Source organism: Fusarium odoratissimum (genome assembly GCF_000260195.1).
Source record: "Fusarium odoratissimum NRRL 54006 unplaced genomic scaffold supercont1.12, whole genome shotgun sequence".
NCBI classification, from domain to species: Eukaryota; Fungi; Ascomycota; class Sordariomycetes; order Hypocreales; family Nectriaceae; genus Fusarium; species Fusarium odoratissimum.
This window is the reverse complement of record NW_022158698.1, coordinates 1024489-1043612: the sequence shown is the minus strand read 5'-3', so window position 1 is coordinate 1043612 and position 19124 is coordinate 1024489. Positions and strand designations below refer to the sequence as shown.

General features: G+C 49.0%; 8 protein-coding genes across 12 annotated transcripts; 5 read left to right on the top strand and 3 right to left on the bottom strand.

Annotated features, from left to right (window-relative positions):
- The first annotated feature begins 1321 nt into the window (after positions 1–1321).
- FOIG_08334 (uncharacterized protein) lies at positions 1322–3956 on the top strand. 3 transcript variants are annotated; one of them, XM_031208338.1, is made up of 3 exons: positions 1322–2552; positions 2643–3182; positions 3238–3956. In XM_031208338.1, the coding sequence occupies exons 2-3, from the start codon at positions 2645–2647 to the stop codon at positions 3393–3395; spliced, it is 696 nt and encodes a 231-aa protein (XP_031062472.1). In that variant the 5' UTR covers positions 1322–2552; positions 2643–2644; the 3' UTR covers positions 3396–3956. The 3 variants fall into 3 exon arrangements, with proteins under 3 accessions (XP_031062472.1, XP_031062470.1, XP_031062471.1); XM_031208337.1 differs by having other exon boundaries at positions 1334–2588; XM_031208336.1 differs by having other exon boundaries at positions 1322–3182.
- On the bottom strand, positions 2104–4649 carry FOIG_08333 (uncharacterized protein). Its single transcript, XM_031208335.1, has 2 exons — positions 4465–4649; positions 2104–4405 (listed from the first exon to the last, which is right to left on the bottom strand). Exons 1-2 carry the CDS (start codon positions 4465–4467, stop codon positions 3950–3952), a joined length of 459 nt encoding a protein of 152 aa, XP_031062469.1. The 5' UTR covers positions 4468–4649; the 3' UTR covers positions 2104–3949.
- A 138-nt stretch (positions 4650–4787) lies between these two features.
- FOIG_08332 (uncharacterized protein) lies at positions 4788–7004 on the top strand. Its single transcript, XM_031208334.1, has one exon. The coding sequence runs from the start codon at positions 4888–4890 to the stop codon at positions 6820–6822; it is 1935 nt and encodes a 644-aa protein (XP_031062468.1). The 5' UTR covers positions 4788–4887; the 3' UTR covers positions 6823–7004.
- A 135-nt stretch (positions 7005–7139) lies between these two features.
- FOIG_08331 (uncharacterized protein) lies at positions 7140–9445 on the top strand. 2 transcript variants are annotated; one of them, XM_031208332.1, is made up of 5 exons: positions 7140–7383; positions 7445–7545; positions 7601–7780; positions 7831–7892; positions 7946–9445. In XM_031208332.1, exons 1-5 carry the CDS (start codon positions 7280–7282, stop codon positions 8036–8038), a joined length of 540 nt encoding a protein of 179 aa, XP_031062466.1. In that variant the 5' UTR covers positions 7140–7279; the 3' UTR covers positions 8039–9445. The 2 variants fall into 2 exon arrangements, with proteins under 2 accessions (XP_031062466.1, XP_031062467.1); XM_031208333.1 differs by having other exon boundaries at positions 7152–7383; positions 7601–7892; positions 7946–9058.
- Positions 7721–10706, bottom strand: FOIG_08330 (uncharacterized protein). The gene is made up of 5 exons (XM_031208331.1): positions 9860–10706; positions 9739–9807; positions 9497–9682; positions 9068–9442; positions 7721–9021 (listed from the first exon to the last, which is right to left on the bottom strand). Exons 1-5 carry the CDS (start codon positions 10428–10430, stop codon positions 8195–8197), a joined length of 2028 nt encoding a protein of 675 aa, XP_031062465.1. The 5' UTR covers positions 10431–10706; the 3' UTR covers positions 7721–8194.
- Positions 10707–11225: 519 nt separating this feature from the next.
- FOIG_08328 (DNA mismatch repair protein MLH1) lies at positions 11226–16548 on the bottom strand. Of its 2 annotated transcripts, XM_031208329.1 has the most exons (4): positions 15807–16548; positions 15556–15735; positions 13945–15503; positions 13327–13868 (listed from the first exon to the last, which is right to left on the bottom strand). In XM_031208329.1, exons 1-4 carry the CDS (start codon positions 15954–15956, stop codon positions 13838–13840), a joined length of 1920 nt encoding a protein of 639 aa, XP_031062463.1. In that variant the 5' UTR covers positions 15957–16548; the 3' UTR covers positions 13327–13837. The 2 variants fall into 2 exon arrangements, with proteins under 2 accessions (XP_031062462.1, XP_031062463.1); XM_031208328.1 differs by having other exon boundaries at positions 11226–15503.
- On the top strand, positions 11762–13405 carry FOIG_08329 (uncharacterized protein; the record flags this gene model as incomplete). The annotated part of the gene is made up of 1 exon (XM_031208330.1): positions 11762–13405. A coding segment is annotated over one exon (1576 nt), but the record flags the coding sequence as incomplete, so codon positions are not given.
- Positions 16549–17878: 1330 nt separating the features above from the next.
- On the top strand, positions 17879–19100 carry FOIG_08327 (uncharacterized protein). Its single transcript, XM_031208327.1, has 2 exons — positions 17879–18351; positions 18413–19100. The coding sequence occupies exons 1-2, from the start codon at positions 18299–18301 to the stop codon at positions 18699–18701; spliced, it is 342 nt and encodes a 113-aa protein (XP_031062461.1). The 5' UTR covers positions 17879–18298; the 3' UTR covers positions 18702–19100.
- The last annotated feature ends 24 nt before the right edge of the window (positions 19101–19124 follow it).

The window sequence follows — 19124 nt, the reverse complement described above, 5'->3', positions numbered from 1 at the left end:
ACTGAGTCACAGAATCTTACCTCTTAACACTGAGGCTATCTACAAATTTCTCCGTTACCCCATCTTTCTCACATTCTCGATTTGAAGGGAGGAATCTGCGGGTGACTGCTCCGGGGAACGGCGTAGACTCGATTCGGCTTGGCCCGATAACCTTATTCCAAATGCCAATTGGGGCGAAGCACGTTAGCAGAGCCTACCATTGTATCCAAAACCTCCCCCGAGAGGTCACATCTGACCAGGGGGTTTGAGGCGAAGTCTGGAGTACGCTAGATTGAGACTTGGCTTGCTGGTCTGGCCTGGTCTGGTCTATAAAGACAGTGGGGAGAGACATGTCGTTGGTGAGTTGTAAGGACCTTCTGAATGTATGCAAGTGGGCGAATCCGTGGTCTTCTGCGGGATATATCCGATGTATCGGTGTGTGAGCGGCCGTACTAGACCGTTGGAAAGGGTGTTCCCTGTGCCTTTTTCTCGGTGGCACGTTGGGGATTCAGGAACAAGCTCCGAGGCATACCAGTGATGAGATCTTGAGGGGTGCATGCCACATGAGGACCCTTAGATGTGCTGAATACGCAACTATTGGCTATAGCTTATGTTGGATTGGTTGGTAGGTAGAATACGATACGTTTCGTGTAAGTGGTTCACTGATTCATGAATACAGCCTAATAGTGTAAGCATAAGAGCCAAAAGAGCAATATATCTAAGAGCCACTGAAGTATTATCGTAAATAATTCATCCGTTAGAGATAAGACGAAGGTTATTCATCATGTTTGTCCTAGTCATGAGTAAGGTAGTTCTCCTATATTCAATAACTTTCTCTTAGTCGAAATACAGTGTGTCAAACAGATGGCTTGCGCTGGGGTCTTCCTTTCTGCTTGGTCTGGGCTAAGTCGCCTGGAAGCGGCACAGCCGGCTTCCGTATCCGCCACCTTTTCTACCTTACCTTTCAGTGGCTTTTACCTTATCAACCGCTGAGAATAAACTCCGTATGTACACCATGGCATCTTGCTCAGATTGCCAACGACATGGAATGAATGAAGCCTGGAGTTCTTCAATAAAAGGACTCCCAGCTCTAGATGGGAGATGACCTATACTATAGGATTTTCTTAGAAGCGTCATGTTCTGAGTGAATTCATTCGCTGAGGTAGCGTTCTACTGACTTTGTTACTGCTTATGTACCTGCCCGACTCAGGTTGTGTAGTAGAGCCAGGTACCTTTCCTTCCGTTTTACCAGTAAACCTAACCGAACGGAACTGAAGGCAACTGCCTCACCTCACCTAAGGTACCTCGCTAGCCGTCCGTTGCGCCTGGTAGGTTTGTTTGGCGAGTCACTTCCGTTGACTTTGTTTATCACGAGTCTTGCCATTGTCTTGTTCACAAGCAAAACGGGATCAAGCAAACAATGCTTTCATACTGTCCGATTCATTCTTATCACCGAATAACTAATATCTCCGACTGGCACAAATCGGTTCGCTGAACTTTTTGAGTGAGCGCCAATATCTGCCCGCCAAGTAGTTTACGGATCACGGATACAGCACTGTATTTGGTGTCGTCACCTCGGTCTGGGCTGGAACTTACCTTGTTTAGCTATCTTGGCTTTCTTACAGTTTCTCGCATTCAGGATTTATCGTGTATCCGGTAACCGACTTTGCCGGTATTCTCAACGGCATCGTTATCTCTGCCATCAATTGTGTGCCTCGAATCCGGCTTGGTTGAACTGATCGACAACAACTGTCAACAAAGCAGCGCGGCCCCTTTCACTGCCGAGTCGCCCTGCCTGTCTCGGTCTCTGCCTGTCTCTCGTCATTGTCACTTTATCGTTTCCGACAATTGCAAGGGAGTCGTCTACCTAGCTCAAGCCAAGCGCCCCCTCGTTCCCCGTTCCCTGTCAGGCAAAGCGTCCAGCGACCGCGACACCACCAAAGAGAAGAGAAGTCCACTCTGTTGCACCGTCTCTCACTCCACACAGGCTCCACGCTCCAGCCGCTGGCCGCCAGGGCTCCTTGGCTGCTTTGTTTTGCTTCGCTTGTTCATTCACTTGCTCACTGTCTCCCCATTAGCTTGCCTTGGAGTACAGCGCTGCACCACGAAGCGATTCACTGCTACTACGTACTGCAGACCCGCGTTCCTCAACTCTGCCCTGCCTGGTTGTCGCGTTGCATTTGTATCTGCTCTATGTCTGAGCGTTTTATCTGAGTGGACGAGACTCCGGGCCATTCACTGCCCCACCCCCGGTCTTGCGGCCCCCGGCCTGGGCGATCCATCCTTAGCCATCTTCCCAGCGAACTTGACGTCTTTCACTTTTGCTCCCGAGACCTGGCCACGCTACGGATACCGACTACATTCATCCACATCTCCATTTCCATCCACTTTCGCATTCCTCATTTTCATACGCATCCTTGATCCGACATCCTCAAATAGTCGCAAAATTCGCATCGAATCGCATTGCTAGCGAACGAACCACTCGTTTACGCCGCTCCTCCTCTCGCGTTCTTCCCTTTTCTGCGTGGTGTGACCTCAGATCACATCCTTACCGCGCCATCACCCTTCACCCAGTATGTCGGCTCCAGCGGACTCCACCATGAGTGGTGGTAAGGCTGCGCCAGTTGAAACTTCACGGCTCGAACAGCCTAACGATGCGGTAGCCATGGAAAACATTGCCCAGCCCTCCGAGCAGGCGCCTGCCGATCACGCCCCCGAATCCGCCGATAAGACAGTTACAACTGAACCAGCACCGTCTACTGCTGTGCCAGCTACATCCGAGAACACCGATAACTCAGCAGCCACTGCAGCAGCCTCATCGAAGGGAAAGGAGAAGGATACAGCTCCTCCTCCACCACCTACTAAGCAAGACTCGAATCTGGGCATCGGACCTGCTGTGGACGACATCAGAGAAATTTCAGGGGGTTCTTCCGACGGACCCGTTTGCAACATTACCCTTCTCCTTACTTCAGGAAGCCGACATCCGTACAAGATTGATGCCAAGTACTTGAGTCGGAGGAGCGTGGATATCCCAGACCAGACGGAGAGTGGCCTTCCGGATCCCTTCAGTATCAGCGTTTATACCCTCAAGGAATTAATATTGCGCGAATGGCGAAGTGATTGGGAAGCAAAACCAGCAAGTCCCAGCAGCATTAGACTCATTCATTTCGGAAAGCTCCTAGATGATAAGGAGCAATTGAAAAGTAAGGCGCGCTGTCGACCTGAGACAAGGGGCATCATTTGCTAACCACCCCATAGAATATCAACTTTCAACCGAGAGCCCCAATGTTGTACATATGAGCATTCGGCCGCAGGATCTTGATGAGGAAGAACCCAAGGCGGGAAATAAGAACCTTTCATCGAGCGGCGGTGATGGCCAACGTTCGCGGGACAGCAATTGCTGTATCATTTTATAAGTGAAGGCCACTTTTTTGACTACAGGCAACTTCCAGACTGACTGCTCAACGCATGCTCTCACGAGAAGAGCCAAGTCCAAAGACTCTCATGCACTCAACGTTTTGAGTCGGCGGGGTCTTTTTAGCCACCATAGTCTTCACTTTAGTTGATGAGCATTCGGGTGACACTCATTCATTCCTTATAACTTTTCCTTGGTTTATTGTATGTATTTATCAGCAGAAGCGTATGACGATTCTGCTGTGTGGGAGACGGGGACACCGGAGTCTACATTGGCGTATCATCGTGTATTCTGAGTTATGGGTTTGGTTGTATTTTTGTTCTGTAATCTTCTTTTTCTTCGGCATATTTGTCGACGCGTTATCAATCACAGCGCATTCATAGCAGTATAGAAAGCATTTATGTTGCGATTGCATGGTCTCATCTTCTCAGCAGAAGAACAGACGTTGGTTCTCTTGTTCGTTAACTTCCTTGAGCCTGTCTAAAGTGTTGTAATTTATGGTATACAAGGAGATGGCTATGTCGTCGTTTCCTTTGAGACAGCCAGCCGGCTTGTTTACTGGATCTTGAGCTTCTTTTCCATCTCGTCGTGGAATCCAGCAACGGCCCTTGTCTCATCGCCAGTGAATACATCCTCCCAGGTAATCGTAGCATCACGACCCCTAAGGATATCCTCGTGAACGCTGGGGAGGCCATTGCCGAGGGCCATGGGCCGCCACTCGCCGTTCTGAACAATCTTGAGCTCCATACCGCGTCGAATAGGCTCAGCCATGCCGTAGGTGCGTCGGAGTGTCTCCATCTTGAGAGCCTCCTGAGTAGCCTCCCAGTTCTTCAAGCGGGCTTCGAGGGGATGAGCAGAGGCGGGTGTGGACTTTGAGTCGAAGGGGGATGCGCCGACACCGTGGCGGAGAGTATCGTGGATGCCCGGGGCGGAGGGGGCGGAGGATGTGTGCGAAATGTGAGTGTAGGTCTGGGCGTTGGAGTTGCCGGGGACGATACGCATTGCTTGAGACTTTGGAAGGGAAGAGTTAGCTCTCATGATATAGAGGATGGATGGGTGCTGAAGCTTACCATTTTGGAGGACGTGGTTGTTGCTTGGAAGAAGTGAGTTCGGCGGAAGAAATATGAGTCGTTAGGTTAGAACTTTAGTGTTATCTGAGGCCGTTTCCGCGGAGGAGATGATGCGACGTTGATGGGCGGGTGGATTGTTTGATAGATGGAGGCTCAACATGCGGTTGATGATGAAAGCTCCAGCTTAAGGCAGCCTTGCGCTGGCGTTGCCGCACTTTGAGGGTACGTACCTTTTCCCGGTTCCGGGGAGCAAGCTGCAGGTCCGGCAGAAGGTACGTATCGCTGACCCCAGCTTCTTCTCGATGAGACCCACGCAGACATCGTCGTCACTTACTTAAAGATTCCGACTTCGCTTTGAGACAGCATTCTTTCCTTTGCATTTATAATGAGTTCTTATGTATTCAGAGACACTCTAATATCGTCATGAGATCAATTCCGACTCGTCCTCCGATCATTCGGATTGCCAATGGCACGTTCTATCGCCATCATCCAAATTCAGCATCATCACGTCCAAACCCACCTCTCTTTAGTGACTTGAGCTTCGAGTTGGCTTCTACATCGAACTCACCTCGAAACTGGTGTATTATAGGCCCATCTCTGTCTGGCAAAACAACGCTTCTTCAGGCTTTGAGGGGTAGGTTCCTCTGCGAACCACCTATTGCGAGATCATATCCCTACCTTTCTACTGAGGAAGTACCCAAGCGGTTACGAACGCCGCAAAAGGCAATTGAGTATGTGGGTTTTGATGCTGAGCAGACTGGAGGAGGGCTGGGTGGTGGTGTTGCAACGAGTGCATATCTCTCAGCGCGATATGAGTCGCGACGGGAGATTACGGACTTCTCACTAAGGGATTTCCTCATGGGCAACACAGAGCTTAATCCCATGCAGACGGAACCCAGCCAGGATGAGGCTACTATCTCGCCGGATCTTCTTTCTCGAGTCGTCAAGGACCTGAAGCTTGAGCCCCTGCTAGATCTCCCTGTCTCGTTTCTTAGTAACGGGCAAGGTCGAAGGGCACGTATCGCTCGTGCACTTCTCACCAAGCCTGAAGTTCTCTTACTTGATGAGCCTTTCATGGGGTTGGACCCGCCTACAGTCTCAGGTTTAAGCCCATTACTACACTCGCTGGCTGAGAAAGCAAGCCCGCGTCTTGTTCTTAGTGCACGACCACAGGATCCTGTCCCTGACTGGATCACTCACCTCGTGTATCTAAGAACAGACTGCCAAGTGGGATCCATGGGGCCTAAGGAGGAAGTTCTTGACGGTCTTAAGAAGTACGTCCGTGGAGTCCGAAAGGGTGGACTTACAGAAGATGAGAAGCTACCACTACATTCACTTGTTGATATCGGTCGTGTACTACCATCGAGTGCTTCTACAGAAGCCTCCGGTAATCTAGGGGAAGCATCATATAAGGAGCTTGAGCCAATAAATCCCAAAGCAGAGCCCCTCGTTGAGATGGATGGCTGCAAAGTTCAGTATCGTGGGAAGATCGCACTGGGTAACTGGACACAGCAAACCACTGACGGTTCTAAAGACGGTTTGATATGGACAGTTCGACGTGGTGAGCGTTGGGGAGTTTTTGGCCCTAATGGTTCAGGGAAAACAACCATAGTATCTTTGCTCTGCTCGGATCATCCTCAGTCTTACTCTCTCCCCATCAAGCTATTCGGGCGATCTCGTCTTCCAAAACCTGGTACAGGCCAGCGGCCACTTACATTCTGGGACATCCAGTCCAGGATTGGACACTCGAGCCCTGAAGTTCATCAGCACATGCCTCGGAACTTGACGGTGCGCCAAGTGATTGAGAATGCTTGGTCAGAAACATTTCGAGCGAGACCGAAGCTAGACAGTGAAGCCAAAGAGAAGGTTGAGGCGGCTCTTCGCTGGTTTGCTCCTGAACTACATCCAAGCTATTCTTCAGCATCGCACGAGAACCTCTCCTGGGCGGATGATCACATGTTTGGTGGTCTGTCTTTCAGCGCACAACGTGTTGCGCTCTTCGTTAGATCCATGATTAAGAGCCCGGATGTTGTGGTTCTTGATGAAGCTTTTAGCGGCATGGATGACGCAGTACGAGACAAGTGCACGCTGTTCCTTGAACAAGGTGAGGTCAAAACATATCGAGGTGAAGAGATCATCGAGAGTGACGCCTCCAAGTCTGGTCAGGTCAAGATCCCAGGTCTTTCTGACCAGCAAGCACTGATCTGTATTGCTCATGTCAAGGAGGAGGTGCCAGACTGTGTAAGAGAGTGGCTGTGTCTTCCTGAGGCCAACACGGGACGGGCAGCAAGATTTGGACGACTTGAAGGTCCATTGAGGACTGACGAGAATAGATGGCATGAGGTATGGGGTTTCTAGAGGAAGACAGTGGTTTACATGATATATGCTATATCCATGGGTTACACGGCGTGTCCAAGGAGATGTGAGGCTGTTTGATTTTTACAATCTGGTTGAAAATAGACAAACCAGTGATAGCAAGGATGATTAAAAGCATCTGTTATAGACTCGAGATGAATTCAAATGTTAAAGACATTCCAACGCAGTGAAGAACTTCAAACGTCACGTCATTAGTGCTAATATGATAGGATTTTGAATTCCGCTATAGGGTAAGCTATACTTTTCGAAGTGAAGCCCGGCAGTCGGTATAAATTGAGTATCCGGCCGAGCCCCGAAACCACCAACCAAATCGACCTTCCTCTACTAACACCCAACCCTCACATGCTCACATTCGTCTCGTGGGCTTTAAATACATCAATCAGCATCAGTCTGACTGATTCTGCCATCGAATTGCTACTTTGTTCGTCATATCGTTGAAATGGCTTCTCATGATGCGAATGTCGATGATGAAGACCTCACTATCCATGCCTGCTGCGCGCCTATTACCAACCTAGCTCGACCCATTGATTTCAGTGAGCTTGAGTATGTGAGACTTGTACGAGAGAACTTTATGAATGAAGTAGCTTACAGTTTGTGTCTTTAGCGAGGAGGAAAACAGACCTTTCTTTCACTGGCCAATCTTTGGACCATTGATAGTAGAGAACGAGAGCAGCGATGCGCGAGATCACTGCGCCAATGAGAGAAGTACATATCCTCTTCCGCTGTTTCTTTCATGCCATAGTCTTATCCTTGTACATAGCGTTCCTCTCATACCTTCGGTTGTCGATATACATGGCCATCGTCTCGGTAGCCATCACACTTTCGTTCCACTTAAAGAACGAAGCCACACCGTTAGAGCTGAGAATGGCAAAGCCTCTCGGGACGATATTCTGGGGACTTTCAGTCTTGACTCTGTTTGCTGGAATGGGTAACTATATAAGTGAGTGTTACTACGCCGTAGCACATGCGCCAAACTAACGCTCTGTGTAGCAACGGTCAACAAGTACAGCAAACGGGCGGCTATTGTACAGATTGGCTGGAAGACTCATGCAGTAAGTTTGTCAATGTATGATAAACGTGGTGATTATGTACTGACATCACGCAGGTTTTCAGTCTCACAGCAGTCTCAATCATAGGCACCTGTCTCATCCTGCTCGTCATTGCCAAGGTTCGACAACAATCATCGTCCAATTCTTGACATATGTACCCAAAAGAGTTCTTGAAATTGCATCAATACATGTTCGCTACTCAATAGCGCCTAACCTTCCAGTACCAACCATGCAAAACCCCATACAATAGATAGTGAAAAATGGAAGCCGTCCATATCTTGGCTTCGGCTGTGGATAGCAATTCGTTATGCTGTTTCCTTGATGTCCTTGGCTTCAGTCGCTGTATCTGCACTGGCCGTGCCCTTGTTCTTACAAAAGAGATCACTGGCGTCTTTGTTGCGCCTCGGCTGTCCAAACTCGTCCTCATCGTTTATGGCGCTCGGTGGACACCCGCCAACCTCTTGACGGAATTGTTTTGTAAGCTCCATCGAGGTCGTTTCAAGCTCTGCAAGCGATGTTGATTTGCCATTCCATGAAATGAGTGGCAAGTCACCTAATGCCAGGAGGTCACCCTCACGAGGTAATGTTGTGAGCATATCGACTGGGGACGCTGGGTCGAACTTTGACGTTGCACTATCTGCCTCTCCGGTCTTATCATTTTCATCGCCTTCGCCCAAGTACTCCTCTGGAGTATTAGGAAGGTCACTGTGTGCTCCCAAGATAGTGCTCGCTGTTTCCGGTCTCGGGTACAGAGTCACATACCCCCGAAGCTGTGATAGCTGAAGTACATACTCTAACCAGGCCGGATGTTTCTTGCTTGTACTCTTCTTGGCTAAGAAGGCTGGTGTTTCTGTTCCTGTTTGCTGCTTTTCTAAAATGCGTGACACATAGCCATGCAGCTCAACCCATTTGTCTCCCATGAACAGAACAGCATCGCTAGTTGGGGCCTGCCAAAAGAAAGGACTGGAACCGGTCTTTTCGTCCGCGTCCTCAGCTCGCGGGACTGTTAGGGGTGTTGTATCATCGAGAAGAGTACTGGGAGAATAAAAACTGATGCCCATGATGTTCTCATTCCAGTCCTGAAGAATGGAAGAGTGTGAGTATAGGCTATGAAGAAGGGTGTATTTCACATCTGGCTATGTCAGTGCTGCCTGGTTAAGGCATAGAAGATTACGTACAGTTGAAGAATTGAGGTGAGACCTCAGTGTGAGCCGCCAAGACAAGCACATGATTGTGTGACGGCTTGCTTGGCCAGAACGATTCTAGAAATCGAACTGAGCTCTCCTCCTCATCCATTTTCCGTGATGAGATTCGATGACGAAGAGAAAGCATTTGCGATTGAGGGAGCTGTCCAGAAGCCTTGGAAGGCCAATGGAAGCCAGACAAGAAGTTTTCCAATGGCTTTTCTACAACTGGAGGCAGCTCGACTGTAAGCTGGGGAACCGACAGGGCACTCTTATCGGCCTTGCGCAGCGAGGTGAGGAGTCTTTGTAGATTGGCTGTGCCAACGGGAGGTGCCTGGACTAATATGTCGAAGTGCACTTTGTTCCAGGCTGATAACAGTTAGTGAGTATACATGGTAACGAGAAGCAAGGAGAGCTACTCACCAGCCAATGCTGAGGCGTCAAGCTTGGAGATCCACGCAAGACGAGTTTCAGGCTTTTCTGGCAGCTCTATAAGAGCAGACCTCGTCCCAGTGATCTGATCTCGTATGGCTTGGAGGAAGTAATCTTCTTCCTTCTGAGTAGAGTCAACAATAATTGCTTGAGGGTGCATGAAGTTCTCAACGTAGACTTGACACCATGTTGTTAGACAAATGTGTAACACGTTGGTTCGAACTGGAGCTTACAGAATGCACGGATAGCAGCGAGTTTCAGCCTCAACTCAGAAAACGTGGAAGCATAGTCAGTGCGGGCATCTACACAAATAATTAGAAAACAGGCCCGGTAGCAATGAGAAGAAGCCCATACCGTGTACATATATCTTACAGCTTTTATCAATGCCGTTTATCTCCAGGAGCTCCTTGATAGGAATCTCTTTCCTACTCATAAGCGCAAAATGAACATGGTTCTTTTCTTGCGCCGACATCTGGCAAGCCATTGGCAGAAGAGTAGAGGCGCTGTTGATGCTGGAAGCAGCGAATAGAATGTTCTTGTTCCTCTCATAAGCGCCGCCGGTCCCTTGAATGTTGCGCAGCGTCTCTGCGAGCTCTGGGAATTTGAGGGGTCCCCTATGGTAGACCTTGTCCTGTCCCTGTTTGCCCCCCGGCGCAGACCTCTCTGATGCTGCATCGGTCGAGCTGTCGGAGGATGATACGAAATTGTATATTATGAAGAAGACGATCGATATGAAGACTAGATATGAAATAAGGCGACCGACGGAGCTACGGCGGGGAGCACGCGGCGTAGCCTGCCATTGAGGACCAGATCCCGAGTTATGATAGCGATGCCCTGGGAGGTGAAGGTCGTCGTCTTTTTTATTGGCCATCTCCTCATCCCCTGCCCAGAAGCGTGCCTTTGTTCTGCCGCGTGCAGGCGTCATATTGTTGTGGTATAGTTGTCGTCAATCGGAAACGTATGGAGCTCAAGAGTCGATAGAGGACGGGTAGATAGAGCTCATGGGCGCTAGCTTATCGAAGTTTACCTGGCTAGAGACAGGTATTTATACGGCGGGTATAAACATGCAGAGGGATCAATCGCAGTTGCGATGCATCGGGCGAGGGTAACAAAAGAAATGACGCTTGTTCTGAATGATTATGTATGGGGATGGATTATTAAAGGATTGAAGATGATGGAGGATGACGGAGAGCACCTAGTTTGAGGTAGCTGCTGACCCTTGTTTCCCCAGGACAGGACCTTAGAACAGCGTGGCTCGTGCTTGTCTCGTCACTGTTGCGGTTTGGTTGGTGCAAGCTTTCAGTGAGCTTCAGGACCTTTGGGCTAACTAAATCCAGTACCACAGCTATAAGCCCAATTACTGCAAACAGTTTTAGGTTCCATGTCTCTGGGCAACCAGAAGGTTTCATGATAATAATATCGATGCTTATTAATAATATCATATAGAATGACCCTCATGAGACTGCTTCATATCAAAACCATCATGTCCAGAAGCGAAGCAAACGAGGAGGGATAGGGATGGAAGAATAGATATCCAAGTTCGAGCGTACCTATATAATATTCATAAGGCCAGGCCGGTTTAGATACTTGACCAGTCTGATGACAGCTGCCACTGATCGATATACTTCAAATAATCATTCACATGTGGCCTCTGAGTCTAAAACAATCCTTGTCAGGCTTAACTCGGGACATTTTTCATGGTGGGGCACGATCCAATTCGCCGTCGCAGAATATTCATGTAAATTTTTAGCCGCCTCTCAACTCGCAGTGAAACTTGCGCAATATCTTTTATTTTCTGACAACAGATAATATTACAATGGGAAAATCTCGAAGAGCCCGTGGCCACGCGGCCCGTAAAGACCCCATCGCAAAGACCGTCAAGCCTCCTTCAGACCCTGAACTTGCTGCCCTTCGCGAGTCAAAGATTCTCCCAGTCATCAACGATCTCAAGAGTGCCGATCCTAAGTCTCGCTCTGCTGCTGCTTCGGCCATCTCAAACATTATCCAAGATGAGAAGTGCCGAAAGTTGCTTCTGCGTGAGCAGATTGTTCATACCATCACTACACAGACTCTCACCGATGCTGCTCTTGAGAGCCGTGCTGCTGGTTGGGGTATTCTGAGGATCCTTGCGCAGGAGGAGGAGCCTGATTTCTGTGTTCATCTTTATCGTGTTGATATTCTCACTGCTATCGAGTTTGCTGCTAAATCGGTGAGTGTATTTACTCTTCCAACATGGTTCATATACTAACACTCACAGATGACTGAGATGCTCCTCTCCAAGGACCTCGAATTTCAAAAACGGTCAAAGCCCGAACAAGCTACAATTCTCAGCATTGCTTCGTCACTAATTTCTCTCCTTACTGCTCTCGCAGAAGCTCAAGACGATATCCTTGAGGCCATCTCCCGCAACACCACCATCACTCGCTTCCTCTTGCTACTCACTTCAGATGAGCTCGCCAGCAGCCCCGATATTGTCTCACTAAGAAGTGATGCTCTGGCTTGTCTCATGATCCTCTGTGAAGATAACGAAGAGCTATCTGACAAGGTCGTCAACTCCAAGGAGTACCGCACTTATGGGACTTTGCTGTCCCTGCGCAAGACCGCCAACAGCGATGGCGTCCTTGCATGTGGTGTCCTCCACAACCTCTTTTCCTCTCTCGACGGTCAGGACATCGCTCTTGGAGCCGACAACTCACTTCTCATCCCCACCCTTTCACAGGCTCTCAAGACATTTGAGCCAGGCCAAATGACCGATGCTGTGGGCTGGGCCAACCCCGTCGAGTATCAGCAGCTCGCCCTTGAGATTTTAGCTTCTATTGGAACAACATTGAACACATCAGCTGAAGCCGAACCCCAGAAGGAGGAGAAGCCCGAGGTCAAGGATGATGAAGAGATGGGTGATGCAGACGAAGAGATCTCTGACGGCGAGGAGGAGGGAGGCGAGGAAGATGATGACGAGATGGACGACGATGAGCTGGAAGCCGACATGGAGATGGTTACCGGTGCGGACAGAAACGAGGAAGACAGCAACATCGATGATCTTCCCATCCTCAAGACTCTCATTGACAACGCCCTTCCTGAGCTCATCCGCATAGCATCCCTCTCCCCCACCGATGACGTTTCCCTTCGCCTGCAAGGCCACGCCCTCTCCGCTCTCAACAACATTGCCTGGTCCGTCTCCCTCATCGACTTCTCTGACCTTCACAACGCACCTATTCAAAATGCCTGGGACCCCGTCGGCCGCGCTCTCTGGACCCAAGTCATCGCTCCTATTCTCGCAACTGATACTGCTGACATCGATCTCGCGACTCATGTCACCAGTCTTGCCTGGGGTGTTGCCCGCTCTCTGCGAGGCAGACCCAACACACCTTTCGCTGATGAGCACCGCCGCTTCATCGCTCTCTACCAGGCCACAAAGGGTTCACCTGCTGCCCAGAACTTAGAGGATCCCTTCCAGTCCCTCAGCGTCAAGTGTATCGGTGTTCTCGGCCAGCTGGCCCTCGACCCCGCACCTATTGACCGAAACCACGATATCGGTACTTTCCTGATTACTCTCCTTGCTGGTCTTCCCGAGACCCCAACTGCCGATGCTGTTGAGGCTCTTAACCAGGTCTTTGACATCTATGCTGATGAAAGTTACTCATACGACAAGGAGGTTTTCTGGAACAACAACTTCCTGAAGCACCTTGACGAGACAGTTCCCAAGGTGCGAACTATGATCAAGAGCATTGATAAGCGTGCCAACAGCGAGCTTCGTCTGCGCGCCGATGAGGCCGTGTTGAACTTGAATCGTTTCTTGACATACAAACGAAAGAACAAGCCCCAGGCATAATTGGTTAAATAAAAGCACTTGATTTTTCTGGACGTCTATAGAAATTTGATCCGTTTCTGATTCACCTCCCATTTCTTTGCCCATGGTACCTACCATACGTCCCATGTGAATCTTTGAACTACTATTGTACTGAATTTATCTTTGGTGCCTTTAGATTGGTCCCAGCACCTTGCATCAAGGCCCCTGAAACCGTTGATCTCAAAATCTTAGCAGTCCCGAAATAACATACCACTATATCCCACGTCTAGAGCGAACTGGCCTCTCTTAACACCGTTCAAAAACCCGATAAAGGCCTTTCAAATTTGCAACCTCCAGAACTCCATCTTCCATCAGCGACTTGGTCGCTACCAATCTAGCTTTAAATGCCGGAAAGAAGACATGCTCAATAGCGTGTCTGATATGCTGGCGCCTTGCCCGCAACTCTTCTGGGATATGCTCCTCGCGAATACTGTCTGCATCACCAGGCAAACTTGGCAATTGTTCTGGAACGTAAAAGGTGGCTAGTTCGCGCACGAAAGAGTCAAAGCAGGCCTTCTCCTCAGTCCAGTCAACACTAGGGCCAAGACGGAGGAGGAAACGAGGGAGTTTAACGAGAGGTGGTGTATACCCCTTCAATAGTAATGGTAATGAAACGAGCTCGCCAGCAGGTGATATTTCGAGAGAGAAGTACTCAAGAAGCATCTCGCGGCGCTCGATGAGCTGATCAGCTACCCGGTCTACCAAGGTTTCAACTTCAAAATCTTCCTCGGGTGAGGTTATAGAGCTCCTCTCCATTTCCGCTGCCCCTCGAAGCAGCTCGCGAAGGTCCAATGAGGGGTTGAATTTGATGGCACCAAAATTACCAAAATCCGTGAGTGCCAATTGGTAGAAATACTCGTAGCAAGTTCGGCCGTAATCGATCAGATACAGTTTGACATCGCCTTGGATTGCTGCCAGCCGTCTTTGTTCATCCACGATACCGACGAAAGTATGGTTGGAAAATATCTCGGTTAGATCGTGGTGTGTATCTTCTCTGACTTCGTCTCTCAACTTTTTTACGCTGTTCAGTCGGCATTGCACCAGTTCGCGGTCAACCATCTCGTATTCATGAGCTTCAGGGGCAGTGGTTGTTTCCACTATGTGGTCCATAGAGCCAGTCGACTCGCTTGGGCCAGCTCGGGCAAACATAGATGTAATCTTCCGCTCAGTTGTATCCGTCCTCACTAGGTCATTCGAGTATCTTCGCTTCTTTGATGCTGGAGTTCTTCGACCCGGTGTGCCGTCACTGTCTGTTTGTGGGGTGGAATCGATCACTTTTGCACCAGGAAGAAGTGTCTGTGTCATGAATGTCCGGCTTGTATCCACTGCAGCAAGTTTAGACTCGATATGCTCACATATAGATTGAATGATCTCATCTTCGTTGAGAAAGTGAACCTCTCTCTTTGTTGGATGAACGTTGACATCCACCCGAGCTGGTTCGATTTCAAGACTAAGGTAGATGAATGGATGACCATTCTTAGGCAAGAAATTAGCATATGTTTGCTCAATTGCCTTCTTTATGTGGGTTGATTCTACACATCGATGGTTGATGAATAGCAGAAGTGTTGTCTTTTTGACAGAGTAATTTGCGTTGGTTGTGAAACCCTCAGCTTTGAAACCCCAACGGTCTTCGGCGACTGAGAACTCCAAAAGCTCGTTCGCCACAGCACTACCGTGGATTTGACGAATGCGATCAATGACTGTAGCCTGAGCTTGTATTGATAAATTTGTCGAGGCTTCGCCTGCCTTCTTGCAAGTGAATCCAACGCCTTTGCAGTGCACAGCGTACCGACCAACCATATCGATTATCTTGTTGAACTCATCAGCCGGCGAGCGAAAGGCTCTTCTTCGAGTCGGGATATTATAGAAAAGGTCTTCCACTGTGATTTGTGTCCCAGGACGACCTGCAACACCTTTGGGCTCTGCCGACTGGCCAGGCTTTGCCGGAGCAAGCTTCCCATCAAGGTAATGGGCCCTCCATGCCAGGTCTGAATCTTTCGTCTTGGTAGTCACGGAGAGATGGGCGATGTGGCTGATACTGGCAAGAGCCTCGCCCCTGAAGCCATATGTCGCAATGGCTGCCAGATCTTCAAAGCTGGTGATTTTAGATGTGGTGTGACGCTCACAAAGAATGGCCAAGTCTTCTTTCTGTTACCATAGTAAGCATTGAAGATATGCACATGGGTGATCATTTTATTACCTGGATACCACAACCATTGTCCGTTATCTGGAGCAGCTTGAGCCCTCCGTCCTTGGCGAGGACGTCCAGAGAGGTCGCCCCAGCATCAACCGCATTCTCGATGAGCTCCTTGAGAGCGTGAACGGGAGCCACAATAATTTCACCAGCAGCAATTTTGTTCACCACGTTTGGGTCAAGTGCCTGCAGTCATGTTAGCGGGCGAGCCCAGGCTATGCATAAGGCGTTGAAGAAACAGCCTCAAGTTTGCTTACCCTGATTCTGCGAGGCGCATCACTTTTTGCGGGTAAATTTTCAATGGGCTGCCCATCGGCGTTTCTTTTCGTCCCGCTTGGGGGAACATTTAGAATGTCATCGGAGGCTGTTGGGGCACATCCCATATCAACATCCGCGTCTGTTGCCATTTCTAGCTATGGCTGCCGAGTTGTTGCGCCAGGGCACAAGAACCAGCCTGTGAGGTGGTATCAAGAATTCTTCTGGGGGTAGTTAAATGCGAACAGGTTGGGCGACAAACGTTGTAGGTCATGCGCAAGTTGCTTGATATTTCCTCTTCTCTCATTTCGTTCCTCGGGCGTGTCGTCCCATAATTATCTACGTTTCCCGTGGCGCTTAGGATTGACCACACGAGATGATAGCCTACCCCGGGGAAGAGGTTACTTTGAATCCGATACGTTGAAAAAAGGAGAAAAGGTTGCGGTTCATGCGAGACAAGGACAGGCCGTGAAGAGCAGGTTGTTAGCAGGCCTCATTGATAGGTAATGCGCGGATGAGCTCGGCCACGTGACTACGCTACAACACCAAGGTGCACCTTCCATCCAATATCTTCTCAATTCAATTCATCTCGACTTCAAGGCAGGCAGGATGCACTTCGAAAAGGACTTGCCGTGTTTGGCGCGTGTAACTTCCAATGATTTTTTGTCGCCGCTCACCACATTTAAAATTACAAATGATGGACACGCCAACAAGGATTCAAACTCGCCTTGATTACTGCTCCAAGAGCTCCAGCTGCATCGAACCAACTTGGGATGAAAGACGTATTGGGGGCGCCTCGGTCAGTGACTCAACTTTATTCAGCGCCCAGGAATTAGGGAAGGCAACGAGAAGAAAAAAGATGATAAATGATTAAACGAGCGTGAACTTTTCGCTATCTCAACGCTGCGTCAGCTCTCGCCGCCGCGCGTAAGGCGGATCGCAAGCGACACAAATGCAGTCAGCAGTGCAGCAAAGTTCCACATATTTAGATACAACTGAAGCATCATGGTTGGTTCCAGGAGGTGAGGGCTCCAACTGAATTGAGTGAGTAAACTAGAGCAAGGGGTTCATGTACCTGGACCGTCCTTTTGCATCATCTATCAGTTGTGCCACCCGCCTTATAGGGTCAGGTAGACTGTTGTGGCTCTTTGTGTAAGCAAGACTGGGCTTGTGATTCACTAAAATTCTCCTTGTAGTCTAAAGGCGTATTGCGCATATGCGCTCTTGGTAGCACAGCCTCTCTCTCATGACGAAGGTTGATACTGTCAAACAGTCGTCGTTTTTTTTTCCCCCTTCATGACAAATCTAAACAAGGTTGTTTTTATGATATTTGACGTCAGGTTTGGTTTGTCGAGGATTTTCACGGCCGGCCCCTGTCGTCTTGGACGCCTTGTCTTGGTGACGAACTGACTGTGCTTCCATGAGTGTTCTTTCACTTTCAACCTCCAATCACCAAGTAGCCAGGCAGTTTTTTGAATGCACAGCAAATGTACCCACCTCAAGGTAGCGTTGGTGGCTGTTGCTAACGATTTTCTTTGACTGAAATATGCGTATCCATTTGTCAATTTGGCTGCACCTCTCGCCCGAATTGGGACATGTTGGGACTCTTTTCAGGACTCTTGACCGTGAAGTCTGAACGGCTGCCTGAACGCGTAGGCATGGATGATGATAATGATGCGGACCAACGCCCGTGGAAAGGGACAAGAGAGAAGAGAACTCATCGCAAAGTCTTGTTTGTATGTTCTCTCACCTGATGCATAATTGTTTGCCACTGGTGTTTTGCGCTATGTCGCAGTGCAATTCACATAATGTTTGTGTTTAAGATCCAGCGTTGCAAATGCAGGCACACAATGCATCTGCCTACATTGTGAATCCATTGCTCCTCTATAACCTGTGAAAAGCAAGAGAAATACCTTTCTGTGGCACCTCCAAGCCGCTGCATTGCCTCATTGTAAGCCTTGGATAGGCTCTTTCAGTGGATGGTGGTGTTGCTGAATAAGGCACAACCCAAGACAACACAGCCTGGCACACTCTCTCTGTGTGAAATTGCGCACTACGAAATGCAAGGTACCACGCATCGCATCGTATGCAGAAGCCAAGCAGTCAGCCCAATGCTAGATTTTTCCATTTTCTTAGACTAAACAGAGATTGAAAATGGGTCATTCATTCATTCAGCATCACCTCCTTGTGCCAGTGGAGGCTAGATAAGAGGCAGATGGTCCGCCCATGGTTTGCCCATTTCAAGAGTCAAACCCCCATAAAAGAGATGGGTTATTCCATCTATTACTCCCAAGAATTATTTCGTAAGATCTATCCTTTTACTACTCCAGAGTAACCTCTATTATATCTCTGTCAATATTTTCCATATTTTCCATCCTTCACATCCTTCATTCAATCTCTGTTGGCCCATCCCATTCCACTTAGAGATCGACCCTGTACCCTGCAATAAGAAACCCAACCCCAGATCCTTCGGCACACGTCTCAACCATTCAAGATGGCAGCCGACTCACTCCCAAACTCAAACTCAAAGACTCAGTCATCCAAGAGGTTTGTTTCACAGTGATCTTTCGTATTGAACCCTACTAATAAGACTTTTTTCTTTTCTTAGCTGCCTCTGCTCGGGCTCTAGTCATGGAGGATCATCACGCTCCAGCTCCTCCGCATCAAACCGTTGCTCCCACTGTAGCTTCCGGGCCGGATCCCCACCTCCGGGACGCCCCGCACCCGGAGACCGCGACAAGAACGCCCTCGAACACTTTTATCTCTCGAACTCAGCTACCGGTGTCGCCAATGGAAATGACCCCCTGGGAGATGACCTTGGTGCTCAATGGGAAGATAGCAAGAAACTCGACCATCAAATGCCCCATCCTATGCCCAAGTTGCCGAAACTGAACTGAGTAATAACGTTACATCCAGTCAAAAAAGGCATGTTGGGGTCTAGAGGCAGCGAGTCGGATACAAGACCAATAGTCGCGAGACAAAATGTATAACAATATTGTGTTTCCCTTTTGTTTCTTTCCAGAGTTTCTTCTGATATTGCTCTTCTCCTCTTTCAAGTATCGATTCTTATTGCAATATGGTACGCACGTCGAGTTGGTAAACCTGGTCAAATTGGGATATAGAAGAATTCAAAAGCGTGTTCAAGTTCTTAATTGTACAAGCAATACGCGATAAAACACTCCACTATAACATAACCTCTACATCTATATAAGCAAGATTCTCTCTCCCTCCCCGTGACATCATCGTCAAGCACCGCCACAGCTCAGCTCAGCTCATTTATTTCGATACCATACCGGGGCGACGGGTCCTCCTCCGAGTCT